The following is a 23,371-nucleotide window of genomic DNA, read 5'->3' on the forward strand; positions in this document are numbered from 1 at the left end:
AATCAAAGACAAGATGAACATTTTCAAGACTCACACAGTAAAATTTCCTTCACAAAAGTTCACAACATAGGTGCACAAAGGTTGAGCGAAAAATTTGAGGTGCTACCCACAGAGTGCTGTTGAGGCTACTGTAGACCTTCAATGCAAAATAGTATGTTTTAATCAGTTATTTGGTGATGTGATAATATTTAGTATAGTTTTATCTAAAATTGATAACTTGACATTTGCGCGATCGGTTTTCTATTGCTCATTTGCACGTCACGTCAATGATATCATGTCACCGTGTATGACTGTGGGTCAATTAACCTTGTCGGAGTTGGTGCCCTGATTGTAGTTTGAGAGCTAGACAGGCTACAGCCTGGGAAGGTCTCCCATCCAGAAGTACGAGATGGGGAGGGGAGCGGGGGTAGGTTGACTTCAGGTCTCCCCACTGGAAGCCCAAGGTAGGGGGAGCGGTGGAATCTATCAAATAGCGCACCTCTAACTTTCTACAATACTAATGCAATTAAGTAAAATCAGTCACACTATCAAATGCTACCAAATAAACCACAATTCATTCATAATACTGTGAATATATAGTTTCACAGACATATTGTTGCATTTTCTTCTGGTTTGTGCGAAATCGTTAAGAATAATATAAAGCCAGTCTGCACACCACCAAGGTGAATTGGTTTAGTCTTGACTCGTGGTTGACAGTGTTGGGGGATGGGTAATGTATTGATGCTGGAGTGCCAAATCAGCACAAATTCGTTTCTATTTGTCTTTGTTACTTCTTTTTGATATTTATGAGTCTTATTTTTGTATATATTTGTATATTTATATAGTTTTACATGTTAGGATTATTTATTTGTGTTGTTCCAAATGTCTGAATATAAATGACAGTTAGTGCAGAATGGGGCTTTTCTTTTGTTTGTTGGGGGGCGCTGAAGGGGGAGGGGTTCGACCAGGGAGCCACACAATCTAGAACCGCCACTGGGCTCAACCTTTATTAAATGACCAGAATGATGAAAGGACACAACCTGGGCCAGTACCTGGGCCAGTACCTGGGCCAGTACCATCAAATTCAATTGACATTGATGCTGGAACATCAACTGTTTGTGCCATGTTACTCCAACGCACATGTCAAAAGTATTTTTGGCCTGTATTGGCCATAATATTGCAGGCCTTCTTTTATATTGAGAATAATGGGGCACTGTGTAAGGGCGCATTTATTTTGGCCTATGGTCTGAATAATTACTAAGAGGTTTGCTCTTTATTTGGGAACAAAGCCCACAAGTTAACAATGTAAACACTTATGAACAATATTTGTTTCATTCTGCTTGTACATGTTGACTGAATAACCCTGAGGCATGGCCTACTCTGTTATTTTCCTCACACTGGGTCACAGATCTCTGACAGCCATGTGATGTAATACCCAATACAGTTATTTCGTTTCAGACCCACTGGCTCTTACAAATTATGCTTGAGAACAAGATACGGGAGTCAATTTATTCAGCATATGTCTGTAAACCTTATTGTCGAACTGGCCTATGTTACAACGTAATCCATTTAAACAAATATTAGAAGGAGGAATAGGTCGCACGAAAGCGCATCCAAATGGAGGGATCACTACCCGTATCGCGTTCGGTGACAGGCGCGTGGTACACCGGTAGCTGCAGCAGCATACATCAGCTGATCACTCTCAAGGTCGACTTCGCAGAGCATCATGGGGAGGACACTGAATCCACTGGTTCTACCCGGGGACCGCTACATCCCCAACAACTAAAACAACGCTGGTTCACCATCACCACCATAACTGGAGAATCACGCCTTTGCCCGTGAAGGCATAGCTGTCACGAGATGTGATGCAAAATAGCGAGTCACCGATAAATCAGAAAGGAGGTTGGTTACGCAGAGAGCACCTCGTTTTTCCTAGGTTGATGGAAGCTGGGCCATTGTCAAAGGGGAACGTGCGGATTGTCGCGCATCCACTCCACGAACCTGAGCTATAGGAAACGAATAACGTAGACATTTTCAAGAGGCTGTTTTTAATAGTGCCGCATTGGTGCCAGTGGAATCGTTAAGGGTGAGAGAGGAATAGCACGTCTGGTCACGACAGGTGAATTGCGCAAATTGCTTGATTTATACTATTGTATAACATATGTAGGGCATTGTTGACAAATCGTCCGTATGAAGGATTGATAGTAGGTCAAGTGTAGTGCTTGTTTGCCAGTTAAGAAGGCACCCGGCATCGTGTGGTAATGGCTCCGTTTGACCGCCAAGTGTCTTTTTTGTATTTTATAGTGATTTTTAAGCGAGGTATATTGTTTGCTGCTATCGGATTCATTATTGTCTTTTAATGCATTGTAACAATGTAGCCTAACAACTGGACATAAAATAAACAAATTGAATGGAATCGTAAACGATTGAATACATTGCTATCTATGAAGATGTTATGAAGTAAGCTGGTCAGATATGAAATTATAAAACAATGTTATTTTAGGGCTACTTGAGATGAATTCGTACAAGCAGCAGGGCAACGTTGTTGTTCTACTTGTGATCAGTTTCAGCACCAAGGACAGCGACGTATCAGTTCCTTATTTCTGAGGCTGCAGCTTTGAAGACTGGGCGGTTCCGCAAGCCTTTTCCACCTGAAGATCTTTTCTCTTGTCCTCCTGTCCTGTTTGTCAACTTCTCAGCAAGAGCTGCTTTTTGTTATTGAATATCGCACTGAAGATGGTGGAGGAGGAGGTAGGTGCTGCTCTCTCATATAATAATGTGGACATAATAGTAGCCTATGCTGCTGTTACTATATGCTGACCAAGCACTAGTCAGCTATACTATACTTTGACCATACAATGTGTGGCCCCTCAAAAGGTCCCTTAACCTTTTTATGAGTACAATCCACCAAACGATTTCCAATTCTGTTGCATGCAGTCAGAATGTCATGTGACTGTTCAAAACCCACTTTATAGTGGTGGGTGGTGGGTGGTGTACTGTCTGATGCTGTATATCAGTGAGTCATCCTCATGTTCTATGCTGAGTTTCCATGAGCGAACCAGTGATAGAATTGGACAGTTTACTGTTCTATGAATTATAGGGTCCAGAAATAGCTTTTTTTGTTGTTTTGTTATGCCTTTCCTACAATGCAAAATGGATGTCATTTAATTTAGTTGAGAGAGGGAGCGAGAGAGAGAGGTATTTCCCCTTCAACAATGCATTGGTGCAAGGACCAGCAATGCCATGTTTTATCGCTGTGTGTTTTTGGTCTATTTTAGCAAGTGCCAATTTAACCATCACCTCCAGGCAGTTGTTATGACAACGAGGAAGAGACAGATTCTCTTGGATGAAGGGGGCTATGGAAGAAGCCATGTGTGCATCCTTAGAAACAGGGGGGTGAAAGAGATGCAGTCTGGGAGGGGGCTGTGGAAGAAGTAGTGTATTATATCATTAGAAAGAAAGGGAGGGGAACAAAAAGAGGGACAGAGAGATGAAGCCCTGAGACAGAATCAGTGTACAGCTCACTCAGATCAGATGGATAAGTTCCACTTCTGTGACTCTGAAAAGGACTACAGCCCTGTAGCATGCTTATTTTTTAACTGAGCGTTTGCTCACTTTGCAAACAACCCTATTTCTAGGCTAATAGCACGGAGTTGCATTGTAAACATAACTGAGGTATGTGTAACGGCTGTCGGGAGAGAGAGTTGACCAAGGTGCAGCGGAGTTAGTGTTCATCATTGAATATTTAATAGCAGAAAGAACACTATACAAAACAAAACGAGAAAACTGACAGCCAAACAGTCCTGTCAGGTGCAAAACACTAACAGAAACAATTACCCACAAAACCCAAAGGAAAAACATGCTCCTTATGTGTGACTCCCAATCAGCAACAACGAACTTCAGCTGTGCCTGATTGGGAGCCACACACGGCCCAAAACAAAGAAATTCAAAAAACCTAGAAAACGAACATAGAACGCCCACCCAATGTAACACCCTGGCCTAACCAAAATAAAGAACAAAAAACCCCTCTCTATGGCCAGGGCGTTACAGTATGACGGTGCGTAATCGTGGAATGAACACCCAGCATTTGAAGAGCTCTTTTACCACAGTCTTATTTTAAAACTCTCTCAACTCTAATCTTATTTCATGACTTGGGTGTTCTTTTAAAATGACGCATTCAATATTGATCAAATTATTGTACTAATCAAGAGAATTTTACAGATGAGTTCACTGTTTTGAATGCATCTCATGGCTGCTTGTTTCTACTGAGTAATTGGGACTTGACAGGCAGCGAGGGGGGTTAGGGTAAGAGAAGAAGGGAGATGGGGAGTGGTAGAAGGTGCACTTCAGTATATAAACAGAGTGATAGGGGGAGGGAAAAGAGAGAGAGAGAGAGAGAGAGAGAGAGAGAGAAAGAGAGGGGAGCGGGTATGGTGGGAGCTATGGTGTATTGCTCCTGTTTGTTTAGAGTGTGTTAAAATACCACAGACTGTCACAGTGTACGTTTTGCGGACACACACTTTGCCTTGTGATGCATCCCTGCCTACTTCAGTTCCTGTTTTTCATTGGGATGTCTGTTAGAGATTTGTATGGCTTTTGTGAAAACAGTTCCACTATTTAATGGAGCCACCATCACCTTGGGAGACCTTCCCGTCAAAACAGAGAGGTACAAACACAGCAAATATATACCACCATTTTGGAAATATGACAAATGGTAACGAGTAGGAGAAGAGATGGAAAGGCAGTGTTTATAATGGACGAGAATTGCATCATTCAACTATAGTTAGATGTATGGTGATGTAAAGATCAAATCAATTATACTGATGCCAAGAACATTTTTATCAGGTATGAAGGGAAGACAAAGGGCTGTGAGAAATAGGTTTAACTCGGGACACATGAAAGCTGGGGTGTATACGAAGGGTACCGGGCAGCAGAAGACGAACAGCAGAGGGACTAATCAGTTTAGAGATGGAAAACGGGCCAATAGACGGGGGATAGAGTTTGCGGGATTCCACCCGGAGGTGCAGATCCCGGGTGGATAGCCATACCTTCTGTCAGAGACGATACCAAGGAGCCAGGGTCCGATGGCGATCCGCTTGTCCTCCAGGTACAACGACAGCTGCGTACAAACATCTGGGCAGAAGGTATGCCGACCTCTTCCTCCTGCTCGGAGAAGAGCGGGGGCTGATACACCAGGGAACATTCAAAGGGCGAATGGCCCGTGGCAGAACAGGGAAGGGTGTTGCATGCGTATTCCACCCACACAAGCTGCTGGCTCCAGGTGGTGGGGTTGGCGGAGATCAGGCAGCGTAGAGTTGTCTCAAGGGCCTGGTTGGCTCGCTCAAACTGCCCATTGAAAGCAAAGGACAGCCTGGCCGACGACCCAATGAGGGTGCAGAACGCCTTCCAGAACTGGGATGAGAACTGAGGGTCACGGTCGGAGACCATGTCCACGGTGAGGGACAGGCAGAGGTTGCAGAAGGCCAGCCAGAGCTTGCCGAGGAGTCTTGTTCTGAGCACACACGGTGCAAGTGGCGATGAATGCAGAGACGTCAGGAACAATGGTGGGCCACCAAAAGCGTCGTTGCACAAACACCAGTGTTCGCCGGGAGCCTGGGTGGTAGGCAAGCCTGGAGAAATGGGCCCACTCCAGGACCGCGGAGCGGACAATGTCAGGCACGAACATCCGGTTATCTGGGGAGTCAAGATCCATGGGCAACTCCCGAGCCATACGGCGGTAGCCCAGGTGAGAGCCCTTCTAGATCCGAGGGGAAGGAGAAGGCCTGAAGCTCAAAAATGAGGGGACACTGAGCTAAAAACACCTGACAGGTGCTCGACTCCCCATTAAAGAGTTCCGGGGGAGGTAACCGGGGCTCCCAGGAAGGAGGAGTGGCCGGTGGGGCGGTGCTGCTAACCGCCGAGTTACTGAGGGGCGGTGGAGTTACCACCGTGGCAGGCTGCCCACCAGCCAACCTGCGGAATTGCTCCCGCAGCATGTCCAACTCCTAGTCATGGCGCTCAGCCAATGTTTGGACGCCCTCCATCAGCCCACGAAGCAACTCCTCGTGCCTACCAATGGAGGCTCCTTGGGAGGAGATGGCATTGAGCAGCCGGCCCGGGTCTGCTGGGTCAATCATGGCCAGTTCGTACTATCAGGTATGAAAGGAAGACCCAGATGCAGACCACGTCGAATAAATGGTACCGGACGGCAGGCAGGCTCGGGGTCTGTGTAAGTCAGAGGTCGGTAATCCAGAGGGGGGGGCAGCGGTACAGGTCGGCAGGCAGGCTCAGGGTCAGGGACAGGCTGAGTGGTCAGGCAGGCGGGCTCAGAGTCAGGACAGGCAAGTGTCGAAACCGGGAGGGTAATAAAAGAGAGACTAGAAAAAGCAGGTGTGACACAAAATGCTGGTTGACTCAAACAAATAAGACAAACTGGCAACAGTCCAACAGAGAACACAAGTATAAATACACAGGGGATAATGGGGAAGATGGGCGACACCTGGAGATGGTGGAGTGGAGACAATCACAAAGACAGGTGAAACAGATCAGGGTGTGACACATTTTTTAGCTTATTATTTTATTGTATTCACAAGGCAATTTACAACCAACATTTGGGGCCTTAACATTTCCTATACTGGTCCCTCATATTTCTTCTCTCAACACCTCTTCAACCACAAGCTCTATAGGTGGACCAAAGAGCACCTATTCCGTGAGGCATGGCCAGTCCAGTATCACATAACCTCTAACAATATGCCTTCTCAGCAGTGTCTCTGCATAGAGTTCTATATTACCGGATCCAGCAGAGAAGACCCAGTGACCTGATGTATGTGGCCTTCAAGGAGTTTCATTTGAGAACTGGCTACAGGGTCGTTTAAGGACTCAGTCAAATGTAAATGGCCTGCATTTTGGTATCCTGCATGTACCCTTATGTATCTGCATAAGGCAATAAAGTGGTCTGCTGATGTTATAATGTATACTCTAACAGGGGAGGGCAACTCCAGTCCTCGAGGGCCTGATTGGTGTCACAGTTTTGACCCAGCCCCAGTGAACATACCTGACTCCAATAATCACCTAATCAAGATCTTCAGTTTAGAATGCAATTTGATTAATCAGCTGTGTTTGCTAGGGATGGAGAAAAAGTGTGGTGAAAGACTGGTGAAATACCTTTTGTATAGAAATGTCCCCGAGTGAGCCCTCTTCATAAAGGTGGAAACTCCTTAGACCCAAATAACTATAGACCTATATCAGTAATATCTGTTCAATAGCAAAAATCTTTGAGAAATTAATATATTCCCAATTTCACCCTTCCAATCTGGCTTTAGACCCAACCATTCTGCTACTACAGAATTAGTGAAACTTACTAATGATATCAATTCTTCATCTGACCAAGGCAAACAAACTGTTGCCATCTTTGCTGATTTTACAAAAGCATTTGATTCAGTCAATCATTCTATTTCACCAGGAAAACTTTAAACATCAGTTTCACTAACAGATCACAAACTGTATCTTATCAATATATACTGCTCAAAAAATAAAGGGAACACTTAAACAACACAATGTTACTCCAAGTCAATCACACTTCTGTGAAATCAAACTGTCCACTTAGGAAGCAACACTGATTGACAATACATTTCACATGCTGTTGTGCAAATGGAATAGACAACAGGTGGAAATTATAGGCAATTAGCAAGACACCCCCAATAAAGGAGTGGTTCAGCAGGTGGGGACCACAGACCACTTCTCAGTTCCTATGCTTCCTGGCTGATGTTTTGGTCACTTTTGAATGCTGGCGATGCTTTCACTCTAGTGGTAGCATGAGACGGTCTACAACCCACACAAGTGGCTCAGGTAGTGCAGCTCATCCAGGATGGCACATCAATGTGAGCTGTGGCAAGAAGGTTTGCTGTGTCTGTCAGCGTAGTGTCCAGATCATGGAGGCGCTACCAGGAGACAGGCCAGTACATCAGGAGACGTGGAGGAGGCCGTAGGAGGGCAACAACCCAGCAGCAGGACCGCTACCTCCACCTTTGTGCAAGGAGGAGCAGGAGGAGCACTGCCAGAGCCCTGAAAATGACCTCCAGCAGGCCACAAATGTGCATGTGTCTGCTCAAACGGTCAGAAACAGAGACTCCATGAGGGTGGTATGAGGGCCCGACGTCCACAGGTGGGGGTTGTGCTTACAGCCCAACACCGTGCAGGACGTTTGGCATTTGCCAGAGAACACCAAGATTGGAAAATTCGCCACTGGCGCCCTGTGCTCTTCACAGATAAAAGCAGGTTCACACTGAGCACATGTGACAGACGTGACAGAGTCTGGAGACGCCGTGGAGAACGTTCTGCTGCCTGCAACATCCTCCAGCATGACCGGTTTGGCGGTGGGTCAGTCATGGTGTGGGGTGGCATTTCTTTGGGGGGCCGCACAGCCCTCCATGTGCTCGCCAGAGGTAGCCTGACTGCCATTAAGTACCGAGATGAGATCCTCAGACCCCTTGTGAGACCATATGCTGGTGCGGTTGGCCCTGGGTTCCTCCTAATGCAAGACAATGCTAGACCTCATGTGTGTATCAGCATTTCCTGCAAGAGGAAGGCATTGATGCTATGGACTGGCCCGCCCGTTCCCCAGACCTGAATCCAATTGAGCACATCTGGGACATCATGTCTCGCTCCATCCAGCAACGCCAGGTTGCACCACAGACTGTCCAGGAGTTGGCGGATGCTTTAGTCCAGGTCTGGGAGGAGATCCCTCAGGAGACCATCCGCCACCTCATCAGGAGCATGCCCAGGCGTTGTAGGGAGGTCATACAGGCACGTGGAGGCCACACACACTACTGAGCCTCATTTTGACTTGTTTTAAGGACATTACATCAAAGTTGGATCAGCCTGTAGTGTGGTTTTCCACTTTAATTTTGAGTGTGACTCCAAATCCAGACCTCCATGGGTTGATAAATTGGATTTCCATTGATTATTTTTGTGTGATTTTGTTGTCAGCACATTCAACTATGTAAAGAAAAAAGTATTTAAGAAGATTATTTCATTCATTCAGATCTAGGATGTGTTATTTTAGTGTTCCCTTTATTTTTTTGAGCAGTGTAAAATAATGTGTTTTCATAGGACACAAATCACAACTTCTTGTACTCAGTATAGGTGTACCTCAAGGCTCAGTATTGACCCCCCCCCTTATTTTCTCTATATTCATTCAAATTTTTCAGAATACACATGTTCACTGATTTGCTGATGAAACAGTGCTCTATACATCAGGTTCAAACATTTTGCAGATAAAAGCGACTCTCCAAAATGATTTTACCACTTTACAAAAATGGTTTCTTGCAAATAATTTGGTTTTAAATCAAACAAAGTCCTATATCATGCTGTTTGGTACACAGCAAAGAATAAACTCCACAGCTGACAATTTCAAAATTCATGGAACAATGCTTGAAAGTGTTGAAATATCTGAATTATCATTTTGAAAGCATATTGATTATATTGGAAAAACAGTTAACTATAAGCGTGATTTACTGTATCCATTAGAAAGACTTTAGTTAGCCCAACTGCTGCTTCCTATCCTAGACTCTGGTGACATTATCTATCAAAACACCCCCAAGACCTTACTTTGTGAATTAGATGTAATTTATAACCATCTTTGGAGATTCATTCTTGGATGCCATTTTAAGACATCATTACAATAAATGGTCTGCCACTCACAAACAGAAGACAACTGCATTGGTACCACTTTATTTTTAGATGTATCAACTTAAATGTCCCTGTATAGGAACACCTAACTTCACAAGACTCGCACTGCTCCTTTCGACAACAGCAGCAATTGTAAGGGCTGTCGTCGTAATAAAACCAAGGTGCAGCGGAGGATGTGTGTTCATCTTGATATTTAATGAAAAAACGGGACGTGGCCTCCGCTCCACCCTCGGCGTCGCCCACTTATGTGGCGCCCCTGGCCGCGCCGGAGGACTGGTGGGCGACCCTGACTGCGCCCGGCTGAAGATTCTGGTTGCGCCCGGCTGGCGGGCGACCCTGGCTGTGCCCGGCTGGCGCTCGACCCTGGCTGCGCCCGGTTGGCGGGCGACCCTGGCTGCGCCCGGCTGGCGGGCGTCCCTGGCTGCGCCCGGCTGACGGGCGACCCTGGCGGCTCCGGGCTGGCGGGTGGCTCCGGCGGCACTGACCCAGGATTCACCAGGCTGGGGAGACATGAAGGAGGCCTGGCCCTGGGCACAGGCACAGGACTCACCAGGCTGGGGAGACATTAAGGAGGCCTGGGCGCAGGCACAGGACTCACCGGGCTGGCGGGCGGCTCTGGCGGCTCCGGACAGGCGGGTGACTCTGGCGGCTCCGGACAGGCGGGCGGCTCTGGCGGCTCCGGACAGGCGGGCGGCTCTGGTGGCTCCGGACAGGCGGGTGGCTCTGGCGGCTCCGGACAGGCGTGTGGCTCTGGCGGCCCCGGACAGGCGGGCGGCTTTGGCGGCTCTGGCGGCTCCGGACTGGCGGGCGGCTCTGGCGGCTCCGGACTGGCGGGCGGCTCTGGCGGCTCCGGACTGGCGGGCGGCTCTGGCGGCTCCGGACTGGCGGGTGGCTCTGGCGGGAGACATGAAGGAGGCCTGGCTCTGGGCGCAGGCACTGGACTCATCAGGCTGGGGAGACCCACTGGAGGCCTGGTCCGTGGAGGAGGCAAAGGACTGACCAGGATGGGGAGACCCACTGGAGGCCTTGTCCGTGGAGTAGGTACAGGACTGACCAGGATGGGGAGACCCCCTGGAGGCCTGGTCCATGGAGGAGGCACAGGACTGACCAGGATGGGGAGGCCCACTGGAGGCCTGGTCCGAGGAGGAGGCACAGGATAAACCGGGCTGTGGGGGAGCACTGGAGTTCTGGTACGTAGGCTCTTTACCCACACTCCAGGCTGAATGCCCACTTTGGCCCGGCACGGGCGGAGAGCAGGCATTGGGCCCTCCCAGCGCCCTGGAGACACAGTGCGCAGAGCCGGTGCAGGATAACCTGGACCGAAAAGGCGCACTGGAGACCAGACGCGCTGAGCTGGCACAATCCGTCCTGGCACGATGCCTGCACTCGCGGCACTTGCAGGGGGCTGGCCTATAGCGCACCAGGCTATGAACGCGCACTGGAGACACCGTGCGCTTCACAGCATAACACGGTGCCTTACCAGTACCACGCTGCTTCCGGTAAGCATGGGGAGTTGGCACAGGTCTACCGCCTGACTCCGCCAATCTCCCCGTGTGCCCCCCCCAAAAAAATTGTGTCTGCTGCGCTCCCTCGCTTCATACCAACGCCTCTCAGCTATCGCCGCCTCGATCTCCCACTGCGGGCGGCGATACTCCCCAGCTTGAGCCCATGGTCCTTTACCATCCAGCAATTCCTCCCAATTCCACAACTCCCAATAGCTCCTCTCCTGGTGCCTCTCCTTCCTCCGCTGCTTGGTCCGTTTTTTGGTGGGTGATTCTGTAAGGGCTGTCGTCGTAATAAAACCAAGGTGCAGCGGAGGATGTGTGTTCATCTTGATATTTAATGAAAAAAGGAGAACACTATACAAAAATAAACCAAAGACAGCAAAACAGTCCTGTCAGGAAAAACTCTCAACAGAAAGCACTAGACAGAAACAGAAAACAATCACCCACAAAAACCCAAAGGAAAAACAGGCTACTTATGTGTGACTCCCAATCAGCAACAACGAACTACAGCTGTGCCTGATTGGGAGCCACACACGGCCCAAAACAAGGAAATACAAAAACATAGAAAAATGAACATAGAACGCCCACCCAATGTAACACCCTGGCCTAACCAAAATAAAGAACAAAAACCCCTCTCTATGGCCAGGGCCAAGGGTACATCCTGAGATTGGAGTAAGATCTTTCAGATACAAAGGCCCAACTGACTGAAATACTTTACCTATAGAAATCAGGGCATTAAAATCCCACAGTGAATTTAAGAAAGTTCTTTTTCAAATGTTAAGAACAAACTGTTTGTGTTTTTAACTAATAAAAACATCACCATGTGAATATATTTGTAAATATATACCTGTCTGTATGTATATATTATAGGTACTTAGTTGTATTAGTAGTTTTAGCAGTAGTTTGTATTAGTTGTAAGCCTATTAGTAGTTGTACAACAACTTGTTGATGTTGTCAATACATATTTTTATTGTTGTTATTTCATGGTTATTATTATTAGACAATAGTTGACATATTACTCTTGCTACTAAGTATGATTTGTTTTCAAATTTTTTTTCATTTGGACACAAGAGATTTCATCCTGCAAAATATTGAATAAATAATGAAATATTCAGTGGTGGTACAGGTCGAGAGAAGAATAAAGGTGGTTCAGTAAACATGTGTAAACTTGTCTGAGACTCCGGGAAGTTTAGGCTTTACCTCAGCGAGCTAATGCTATATGAAGTCACGTAGGCTGCAGATGACTTGGGTTTGACACCCCGGGCCAGAGATATTTAGAATAGCTTAACCTTTAACTGTATGATGTCATTCCCAGACAGTGCATGTACAACAGTATTAATGCCTCTGACAGAGTTTTAGTTTTACACTGTAGGGGCTCCTTGATCCGAATGTACTGTGCATAATCCCCTGATAACATACACTCTCCCCACTCTGTCTCTAACAGAAAAAGCAGGTGACAGGATACCTCCTGTTCTCCCTGGCCACTGCAGTCATTGGCTCTCTGCAGTTTGGCTACAACACAGGGGTCATTAATGCACCGGAGCAGGTTTGTAGGTTTATCTTGTGTTTTCTTATAGCAGTGAAAGCATGTGTGGGCTTTGGTTTTGTTCAACTGTACGTTATGTTTACGTTATGTTTACGTTATTTTTAATCACTTTCCATCGTTGCCTGTGGATATTGTACTATTACACTGCGCTTCATCAAGCGTTAAATCAAGAGATAGTATCTTGGTAACGCTTTATCTCTAATCATTCTCTCTTGCTCGCTCTCTCTCTCCCTCTTCTTTTCTCTCCCTCTCTCTCCCTCTCTCTTTCTCCCCCTCGCCTGTTTAGAAACTGCGGGCGTTCTTCAACAACACGTGGGTGGAGAGGTATGGCGAGCCCATCAAACCAGGAACGTGCACCATTGTGTGGAGCTTTTCGGTGGCCGTCTTTAGTGTGGGCGGCATGGTGGGCTCCTTCAGCGTCGGAGTGATGGCAGACAGATTTGGGAGGTGAGGGGGTCACCCAGTATTCACCTATTTCACCCCGGTGCCATTTCTCACTGACTATCGTTTGTTTTCTAACGTTAACATTTCCGAACAGGGTAGCAAGTGCAGTTCTCAATGCAAAAACCAAAAACGTTGACATGTAGATTAAAAACCACTGCACCTTCACACAATGTAATATTATTTGAGTCAGGATACTTAGAATAACATTGCTAGTGAATTGTCAGTCATCTGCACTGATTTTAAAAGACACAAGCATTTATCAGCTATCCACACGTTGTCGATGGTACAACAATCAGCTGTGAATAAGGTTTATTAAAAGTATTGGGAATGTTTTCCTCAGGAGTGAATTTAGTCACTCTCCAGTTCTGGTCCTTTCCTTCGTCTATTTCCGTTTCTACCTCTGCTAAGCTGTCAGAACCAATGAGTCTCCAATCGCTGCAAACTATTAAACTATTCCTCTGTTTCCTTCTCCCACTACTTCCCTCTACATCTCACTCTCCCTCCCTCTTAACCTCTCTCTCTGTCTATCTCTTACTCTACATGTTGCCTCTTAACCCTCCAATCTGTATGTGTGTGTGTGTGTGTGTGTGTGTGTGTGTGTGTGTGTGTGTGTCTGTCTGTCTCGGGGTATTGGGGTAAAGGAAATTGTCCATGTTCCTGGTCAACATCCTGGCTGTGATTGGAGGCCTCCTCATGGGTTTCTCCACCCTCTGCTCCTCCTACGAGATGGTCATCGCCGGACGCCTCGTCATCGGCCTCTTCTGCGGCCTCTTCACCGGCCTTACACCCATGTACGTGGGGGAGCTGTCCCCCACCCCTCTACGGGGCGCTTTCGGCACCTTGCACCAGCTGGGCGTGGTGATTGGCATCCTCGTGGCTCAGGTCAGTCCTCGATGGCCGCCATCTTGATTTCTGCCCATTAACTTAGGAATAGTCTTAACATCTACATTACCATACAATGTGTCTACTTGTGATGCTGGGAATAAAGTCCCCATATAAGAATACTATGTTTTATGTGCGTATTGGGAGTATTCTTATATGCAGTGATGTAGTGGTAAAACATTTGGTGGGTAAACGCTGATCGCCATTAGCGATAATAAAGTTACGGCCCCTATACTTTCAATGCATTTTCCCGCGAAAGGTGGGTAAATGCTCATGCTGAATAAAAAAAGGTGCGTAAACAACGTTTACTTGTGTTTACTCTCCACTACACCACTGCTTATATGATTAAGTTGTAACCGGCAGACATTCTGACGTCTGATCACGCACCCTTGCCTCTTAACATTGGAGTAATGTCTTTGTCTAATTATATGCTAATTACTGTAATTATTTAATGAGGATTAAATTCTTTTTTAATAGGCGAATACATCTTGCTCTAAGAATACAATTAGTAATATTCCTCCCCTTCATTTTCTCCCACACACTGTCATGAAACCTTCTCCATTTGAATCCCTTTATAGAACTGCCTCATCCATTCCATACCACCAATGGATTAGTGTATTGTTTATACTATCAACCATAGTGTATATCCCATCAGTGCTTCCCATCCCATCAACGTACAGTATATCCCATTGATGTTTGCATGTAAGCTGTGGTGCTGGGAATGAAACATTCCTGGTAGTAAAGTTAATCCTATCTAAACCTCTCTGTGTTGTAGATCTTTGGCTTGGAGTCTCTGCTGGGGTCGGACAAGTTGTGGCCTCTGCTGCTGGCTCTGACGGTCGTCCCGGCCGCGCTGCAGTGTATCCTGCTGCCCTTTTGTCCCGAGAGCCCTCGCTTCCTCCTCATCAACCAGAACAAGGAGGAGCAGGCCCGCAAAGGTGGGTGCTCCACACCATAGAAACCATCAAATTGTTGAGGTTTGAGGGGCTTTGCACATTCTAGTAATTCTATAGCTACACTCCAAACGCAATCATTTACTCTGGATGGTCAGGAAGATAAATGGAAACGCTTCATTTAACACTCCTATTTTAGCTTGATACCTGGTATTGTATCTATTTGAGGATAAATAATGTAGTAAAATGTAGTAATTTGGCAAGTGGTACATAGACGCCAATACCAACATACGTATGTCACAATAAAACATACACTCAGTGGTCAGTCTATTAGGTACACCACCCTGTTCATGAAAATGGTTTGCTCCTACAGACAGTGAGTCACGTGACAGTGGCTTGCTATATAAAGCAGGCAGACAGGCATGGAGGCATTCAGTTACTATTCCACTGAACGTTAGAATGGGAAAAACGAATGACCTAAGGAGCTTTGAGTGTGGTATGATTGTCGGTGCCAGGCAGGCCGGTTTCAGTAACTCAGAAATGGTCTTTATGCTTTTTGGGCACGACAGTGTTCAGGGTTTACCAAGAATTGGTGCGACAAACAAAAAACATCCGGCTTGTGGGCGTAAACAGCTTGTTGATGAAAGGTCGGAGGAGAATGGCAAGAAACGTGCAAGCTAACAGACAGGCAAATAACGGCACAGTACAACAGCGGTGTTCAGAACTTCATCTCGGAATGCACAACTCGCTGGTCCTTGTCACGGATGGGGTATTACAGCAGACATCCACACCGGGTTCCACTCATCAGCTAAAAACAGTTGACCCGTGATCACCAACACTGGACAATTGAGGAATGGAAAAACATTGCCTGGTCCGACGAATCCCGGTTCCTGTTGAGTCAGGATTTTGAGTAAGCAGCATGAGTCCATGGCCCCATCCTGCCTGGTGTGAACGGTACAGGCTAGTGGAGGTGGTATACTGATTTGGGGAATGTTTTCCTGGCACACTTTACATCCCTTGATAACAATTGAGCAATGTTTCCATGTCCTGAAGAATTCAGGCTGTTTTGGAAGCAAAGTACTATATGGGTGTACCTAATAAGCCTTCATTGGACACTATATATACAAAAGTATGTGGACACCCCTTCAAATTAGTGGATTCGGCTATTTCAGCCACAGCCGTTGCTGACAGGTGTATAAAATCGAGCAGACAGCCATCTTCATAGACACACATTTGGCAGTAGAATGGCCTTACTGAAGAGCTCAGCGACTTTCAACGTGGCACCATCATACGATGCCACCTTTCCAACAAGTTAGTTTGTCAAATTTCTTCTCTGCTAGAGCTGCTCTGGTCAACTGTAAGTGTTGTTATTGCGAAGTAGAAACGTCTAGGAGCAACAACGGCTCAGACGTGAAGTGGTAGGCCACACAAGCTCACAGAACGGGACCGCTGAGGGCTGAAGCGCATAGGGCATAAAAATCATCTGTACTCCGTTGCAACACTCATTACCGAGTTCCAAACTTACTCTGGAAGCAAAATCAACAGAGCTTCGTCGGGAGCTTCATGAAATGGGTTTTCATGGTCGAGATTCCGCACACAAGCCTAAGATCACCATGCACAATGCCAAGCGTTGGCTGGAGTGGTGTAAAACTCACCGCCATTGGACTCTGGAGCAGTGGAAACGCGTTCTCTGGAGTGATGAATCACACTTCACCATCTGGCAGTCCGACAGACGAATCTGGGTTTGGCGGATGCCAGGAGAACGCTACCTGCCCGAATGCATAGCGCCAACTGTAAAGTTTGGTGGAGGAATAATGGTAAGTGGTTCTTTTTCATTGTTCGGGCTAGGCCCCTTAGTTCCAGTGAAGGGTAATCTTAACGCTTCAGCATATAACGACATTCTAGACCTTTCTGCGCTCCCAACTTTGTGGAAACAGTTTGGGGAAGGCCCTTTCCTGTTTCAGCATGACAATACCCCCGTGCACAAAGCGAGGTCCATAACGAAATGGTTTGTTGAGATCGGTGTGGAAGAACGTGACTGGCCTGCACAGAGATATGACGTCAACCCCATTGAACACCTTTGGGGTGAATTAGAACGCCACCTGCGAGCCAGGCCTAATCGCCCAACATCAGTGCCCGACCTCACCAATGCTCTTGAGGCTGAATGGAAGCAAGTCCCCGCAGCAATGTTCCAATATCTAGTGGAAAGCCTTCCCAGAAGAGTGGAGGCTGTTATAACAGTAAAGGGGGACCAACTCCATATTAATGCCCATCATTTTGGAATAAGATGTTCGACGAGCAGGTGTCCACATACTTTTGGTCATATAGTGTCTGTTAAATACCCTTGAATGTGAATTGTGCATGCCAAACATAGGCCTGTGGAATTATTGCCCTTCCTCTGACTGGGCATGAATTTAACGCATACAGTGACAGGCTTAGACAGGCCAGGCGAGACAGAAGCTTGTTGAGCCAAGAAAAGAGTCCTTGACTGACGCACGGCATAGGCCAACAGCAGGTTTTGAAATCGGTCCCTGCAGTATTTCACACTGTGGGGGTCACCTGAGCGCATGTCCTAATCTCCTTTACACTGTCTTGTTTCAAACACACTGCTTTGGTGAATAAGATAATAAAAAAGGGAACATTTGTTTTGGTCAGTCTTTTATGTGATGGGTACCGTAATGAAAGAACTGGCAGGACCATGGACAGCTACTGAACAAACAACTACAACGCTGGCCGGTTTTAGTGTTGGTGCTGCTGTCTATTCTGCTAGAAAATGTACTCAACTAGTGTTTTTAAAGGTCCAATGCAGTTTTTATCTCATTATCAAATCATTTTTGTCTGACAATTAAGTATCTTACTGTGATTGTTTTAAATTAAAATGGTCAAAAAGAAACAAAATAGCCTCTTGGCAAAGAGCAATTTTTCAAGCAATAATTTTGCAAGGACTGTCTTGGATTGGTCTGAGTGGAGAAGGAAAAATTGAAAACGAGCTGTTATTGGCATAGAGGTTTGAAACTCTCTTATTGGTCTATTAACTGGTGATGTCACCAGGCAGGCCAAAACTCTATCCCACCAAAACAGGCTGAAATTTCAGGCGGTCTTTTCAAACAGCTCTTATGCTAAAAGGGCATTATCATAATTTTCACAATTTAGGGGCCTCCTGAGTGGTGCTGCAGCCTAAGGCACTGCTTTGCAGTCCTGAGGCGACACTACAGCCTCGGGTGCGATCCCAGGATGTGTCACAGCCTTCCGTGACCGGGAGCCCCATCGAGCGGGCCACAATTAGACGGTTTGGCGGGGGGATTTCCTTGAACCATTGCGCTCTAGTGACTCCTTGTGGTGGGCCGAGTGCCTGCAAGCTGACCCCAGTTGTCAGTTGAACGTTGTTTCCTCCGACACATTGGTGCGACTTGTTTCCGGGTTAAGCGCACAGTGTGTTAAGAACGCGTGACTCGACTCGACCTTCACCTCTCCCAAGCCCGTTGGCGAGTTGCAGTGATGAGACAAGACCGTAACTACCAATTGGGAGGAACAAGGGGGTTATAAACATAAATATGAATAATTTTCATAATTTCACAGTATTAATCCAACCTCATAGTGTGGAAATATAAATAAAACACAGGAAATCACATTTTTGATCACGCTGGCCCTTTAAAGATGCTTTGCGCTACATTTCTTACTTCAGTCCTCAAAGAAAAGGATATCTGTAGGATATCTTGTACAAAACAAAGAAGGTTTTATGCACCAAAAGTATTTCAATATTTTCTTTAACATATTACCTAACGATTTTACAAATACATCCTCTCCTTTTACAACTTGTATGTCCTTCACATTAAAGTGTAACCTATCGTGCTCTCTCACTCTGCCATTTTCTCCCCCCAGCTCTGGTGCGTCTGCGTGGCACAGAGGACGTGAGTAAAGACATGCAGGAGATGAAGGAGGAGAGTTCCAAGATGGCCATGGAGAAGAAAGTGACCATCCCTGAGCTGTTCCGCACCGCAGCCTATCGGCAGCCGCTCCTCATCGCCGTCATGCTCCACCTCTCCCAGCAGCTCTCCGGAATCAATGCTGTGAGTGAAAAATGACTCCCAGGAGGCCACAGTGCAAACACATTCTAAATAGTTGAAAAGTCACCAAGGATATCTCAGAGGACAGCTTAACAATACAGGGTCGCATTCACTAGGCACGGAACTGAGGAAAAAAGGCAGCGACGGGGAAGTACTATCTGTATTGATCCAATAATAAATGATGTGCTACGGTGTGCCCTTATGAAGGCGACCCAGGCCTATGCAAAGTTGAATAATTGAATAACAGCTGCGTTAAACATGCCTTATACTCTCAATGATTGCATGTTTGGGAGATTTGTTTGGATTATTCGATGGATTAAACATGATTTAATGGGCGTCCGTTTTACAGTATGATAAACATACCACTTGGATAAGATGTGGCTTCCTATTCATGGATTATGGCCTTGTTGCAGATGAAGAACCTAATCTTATTGTCGCCCTCCACCAACCCTGTTCAGGTGTTCTACTATTCCACTGGTATCTTTGAGTCAGCCGGTGTCACCCAACCCATTTACGCCACTATTGGAGCAGGAGCTGTTAACACTGTCTTTACTGTGGTATCTGTAAGTATAACATGCTGCATTTATTCGGGGTTTTTGTGTTTCTGTTATGTATGTTTACGGTACGGTGACTCCTTTCTCTGTCTTTGTCAGCTCTTCCTGGTCGAGAGGGCGGGACGAAGGACTTTGCATCTCGTCGGATTGGCCGGAATGGCCGTCAGTGCCCTGCTCATGACTATTGCCCTCCTGTTGGTGGGTGTCAGGTTCTATTGGTTGTCACTCAACATAACAGATATGTTATTAATTACAGGAATTCATTTTCATTGCTATTATTGATGATTATCCTTCCCTCCTTCCCTCCCTCTCTCCTTCCCTCCTTCCCTCCTTCCCTCCCTCTCTCCTTCCCTCCTTCCCTCTCTTCCCTCCATCTTTCTTTCTTTATTCCTTCCTTCCTTCCCTCTCTCTCTCTGTCTCTCTCTCTGTCTGAGTAGAAGGGCTACTCGTCTCTGAGCTACCTGAGCATTGGGGCAGTGTTTCTGTTCGTGGCCATGTTTGAGATGGGGCCTGGTCCTATCCCATGGTTCATAGTGGCGGAGCTCTTCTCCCAGGGTCCGCGGCCTGCCGCCATAGCAGTGGCCGGCTGCTGCAACTGGACCGCCAACTTCCTGGTGGGAATCAGCTTCCCCAAACTGGAGGTGCGAGAGGTTTCTCTTGGTTTCCCATTAGGGACGAATCCTAACTTCCACTTAAGTCAAAATTTAAATTAATCATACGCTGACTAATTAGGTTAATTACTGACTTCCACTGTTTTTCTCTCTCTTTGTTTGTAATTCTGTAGGAGCTGTGTGGGCCTTACGTCTTCATCATCTTCATGATCTTACTGATCTTCTTCTTCATCTTCACCTTCGTCAAAGTTCCAGAGACCAAGGGCAAGACCTTTGACGAGATCGCCCGTGAGTTTGGCGGGAACCCCCTGCCCCCTGCCACCTCTGTGGAAGCTCCTCCCACTAGTATCAGCGTAACACTTCCTGCCTCGCCCATCAAGGAGAAGGTTCCATTGGTGGAGGCGGCAGCAGCAGAGGATAAGTCCAACTCAACTATACAGGAGAGCTTGTAGAATCCTGTGTTGGGTCAATGGTTAAAGGTCAAGGGTTGGGGGTCAGCTGGTTCAAAAACAGATCAAAGCTTCATTCTTGTTGTTCAGGTTACTCATTTAGTACTGTTGTTCAGGTTAATCAGGAAGTTCAGGTACATGGGGACGTGTGATTGACGTGAAGGGAAATATACCGTTCGTGTACATGGAAAGCCACAACACACATATTTTGGTGGATACAGTAGCTAGGATGAATTAGTGTTATTTTTTCACATTTCTTTCTGTCATGTGTAATATATTTCTCAACCTGTAGGTCAACATTTGTATTTGAATTGTGTTGCCTTCTTATACTGAGTGCATCATCATTTAAACAGCTTTTAGTAAAGCCAAAGTGGGTCTAGTCAAAACAATCCAACCTCAATAGTGTTTCTGGTAAACAGTAGTTTTAACAGTGAAACAGTAGATTAGGGTCAATTGCATTGGTTGGTTTTCATGGTTTAGGAATAGCTTTTTTAAATAACCCAATAATCCCAGAATGATCGTAGTTGACATTTAATTTCAACAGTTGTTGTATTTGAGAATAAAATAATATGCTTATACCCTACTCAACGTAAGAATCCACTGCTAAAAATCACATTCAGATGGTTGCATAATAAAGAGAGAGAGAGAGAGAGAGAAAGACAGAGGGAGAGAGAGAGAGAGAGAGAGAGCAAGAGACAGCGAGAGAGATAGAGAGAAAGAGAAAGAGGGAGAGAGAGAGAGAGAGAAAGACAGAGGGAGAGAGAGAGAGAGAGAGAGCAAGAGACAGCGAGAGAGAGAGAGAAAGAGAGAAAGAGGGAGAGAGAGAGAGAGAAAGACAGAGGGAGAGAGAGATAGAGAAAGAGAGAGAGAGAGAGAGAGAGAGAGAGAGAGAGAGAGAGAGAGAGATATGGTACTTATTTCACTTTAACTTGCTTTAGGTGCACCTTATTAACCAAATAGAAATCAATTAAAATTCCACGATTGCTAATATACTCTTCAAAAAGCGATTCATGTCAAATGAATCAACATAAGGAATAATTTGTGAAATATTTACCTGAGGGAGTGCTTTTACAGCTAGCCTATATAAAAAAATATACTTGAGGATAGCGTAGAATTGCATTAACTATATTGTCTAAGGGGACTGCAATAGAGGTTTCAAATTAAAAAGGGTTCAACTTTATTCAAAGGATGGGTAACTTTAATGCAGATAGTTATTTTGGATATTAGATTATAATAGATTGTGATATGAGTCGCGATATTATGAACTTGGATTCGATAAGAATCAACCATAGAGAGCAAAGGACTCCAGCGGTTTTCTCTGTGGTATTGAGTGCAATTTTGAATTGTTCTGCTGTGAGAGCATTCAGTCGAAAATGTTGAATATAATTATGATGGTTATCTATTCAATCTGTATTTGGAATAACACAATGGGAATTTAGTTGTGACCAAATGTGAGGATTTGTGCAAAATGCTTTTTAATGACGCCATGTGTATGTCTATACTCTACTTTGTGACACTTTGTCTGAAGATTAACCTTGTGGAAAATTGTTAAAAATATACATTTATTCAAAGATTTTATTGTATAGATATACTGTGTTACAAAAAAAAGAAAAAAAATATTTGTGGTTGCGTAAATTAGATGTAGTAATTTTTCTCCAAGCACTTTCACAATTTATTTTGCCTAGAAAGATGACAGGGTCATGGCTTTGTTCTTTATTCATATAATATATTGTTGATATACCATATGTATGTGTTGCACTGGGAAAATACATTCCTTTGATGGTAGTATTCAGTATTTGACCTCTCCTCCAAGGAAAAAACGTTCTTCAATGGCAGCCCTCCCTCACTACTGTTAACAAGACTGTGGTACTTTACTAACTGAACCATACTCAGTTACCTTATGCACATTCACTTATTGTACAAAGTTAGGAGAGAATTTATTTGTAAATATGTATTTTCAAAATTAGATTTATATGTTGACTGCAGTGGTTGAATGTGGGCTTGTTCTGGCTTATGGGGTGCCCATCGTGCAATGAGTGAAAAAGAGAAGGAAAGAGAGAACAAGTATTGGATTGTTTCTTAGTAATACACTGAAGCATTGATATACATTGCTCTATTAACTTTGTGTTAAAGTATTATTTATGTCAAAATGGACACTGGATAATAAAAAACCCAGTTCCCTTACCACTGCTCCACAACACTGCTTCCCTCACTCTCCCTCTCTCTTCCACTTTCCACATGCCTTCCATTTGTTCAGTATCCACCTTATGCTGTACCCAAGTGTGTGCCTAAAAAAAAGTGTATTTATTTTCAGTTGATGATCATTGTATCCTATATTGTCACAGAGATCTATTCCATTTTACATCAGAAAACCATATTGTTTTGAAATGGATTTTTACCAATGCGGTTGGTATTGCTTTTATGTTTTTTTTTCTCCTGGCCTGTATTTCATGGCCTTCCGTTTACTTGTTTCTGCTGCTTATTTGTGTCTCTTCTTCAGCTAATGTGTACTGTATGTGTGTGTGTGAACATGTTCTTCCTGCTTCCAAAGTCTTGTACTCCAAACAAAGGGCATTTAAGCAAGGTCTATAGCCCAGCCATAAACAATTAAAATGATTAAATAATCAATGTTGATATTGAATTCAAAAATATGGTCTAATTCATAAATATCGAGATCACGTGAAGTGCAGAAAAGCACACTATTGAATCCATTTAGTCATTTTCTTGTATTGTAAAAATGTATCACACAAA

The 23,371-nt window shown here is 45.4% G+C and overlaps 1 protein-coding gene across 1 annotated transcript; it reads left to right on the forward strand.

The window, feature by feature from the left end:
- The first annotated feature begins 1,595 nt into the window (after positions 1-1,595).
- On the forward strand, positions 1,596-21,321 carry LOC115173501 (solute carrier family 2, facilitated glucose transporter member 1). Its single transcript, XM_029731633.1, has 11 exons — positions 1,596-2,098; positions 2,544-2,730; positions 12,619-12,720; positions 13,007-13,167; positions 13,806-14,046; positions 14,822-14,984; positions 18,822-19,009; positions 19,465-19,569; positions 19,660-19,758; positions 19,998-20,201; positions 20,345-21,321. Exons 2-11 carry the CDS (start codon positions 2,716-2,718, stop codon positions 20,621-20,623), a joined length of 1,557 nt encoding a protein of 518 aa, XP_029587493.1. The 5' UTR covers positions 1,596-2,098; positions 2,544-2,715; the 3' UTR covers positions 20,624-21,321.
- Positions 21,322-23,371: the final 2,050 nt, after the last annotated feature.

This window comes from Salmo trutta, chromosome 34 (assembly GCF_901001165.1).
Source record: "Salmo trutta chromosome 34, fSalTru1.1, whole genome shotgun sequence".
NCBI lineage: Eukaryota > Metazoa > Chordata > Actinopteri > Salmoniformes > Salmonidae > Salmo > Salmo trutta.

Coding starts and splice junctions, on each gene's coding strand:
- LOC115173501 (XM_029731633.1), top strand. Junction 12,721..13,006: donor TCATTAATGCACCGGAGCAG/GTTTGTAGGTTT, acceptor TCGCCTGTTTAG/AAACTGCGGGCGTTCTTCAA. Junction 19,570..19,659: donor CTGTCTTTACTGTGGTATCT/GTAAGTATAACA, acceptor TGTCTTTGTCAG/CTCTTCCTGGTCGAGAGGGC.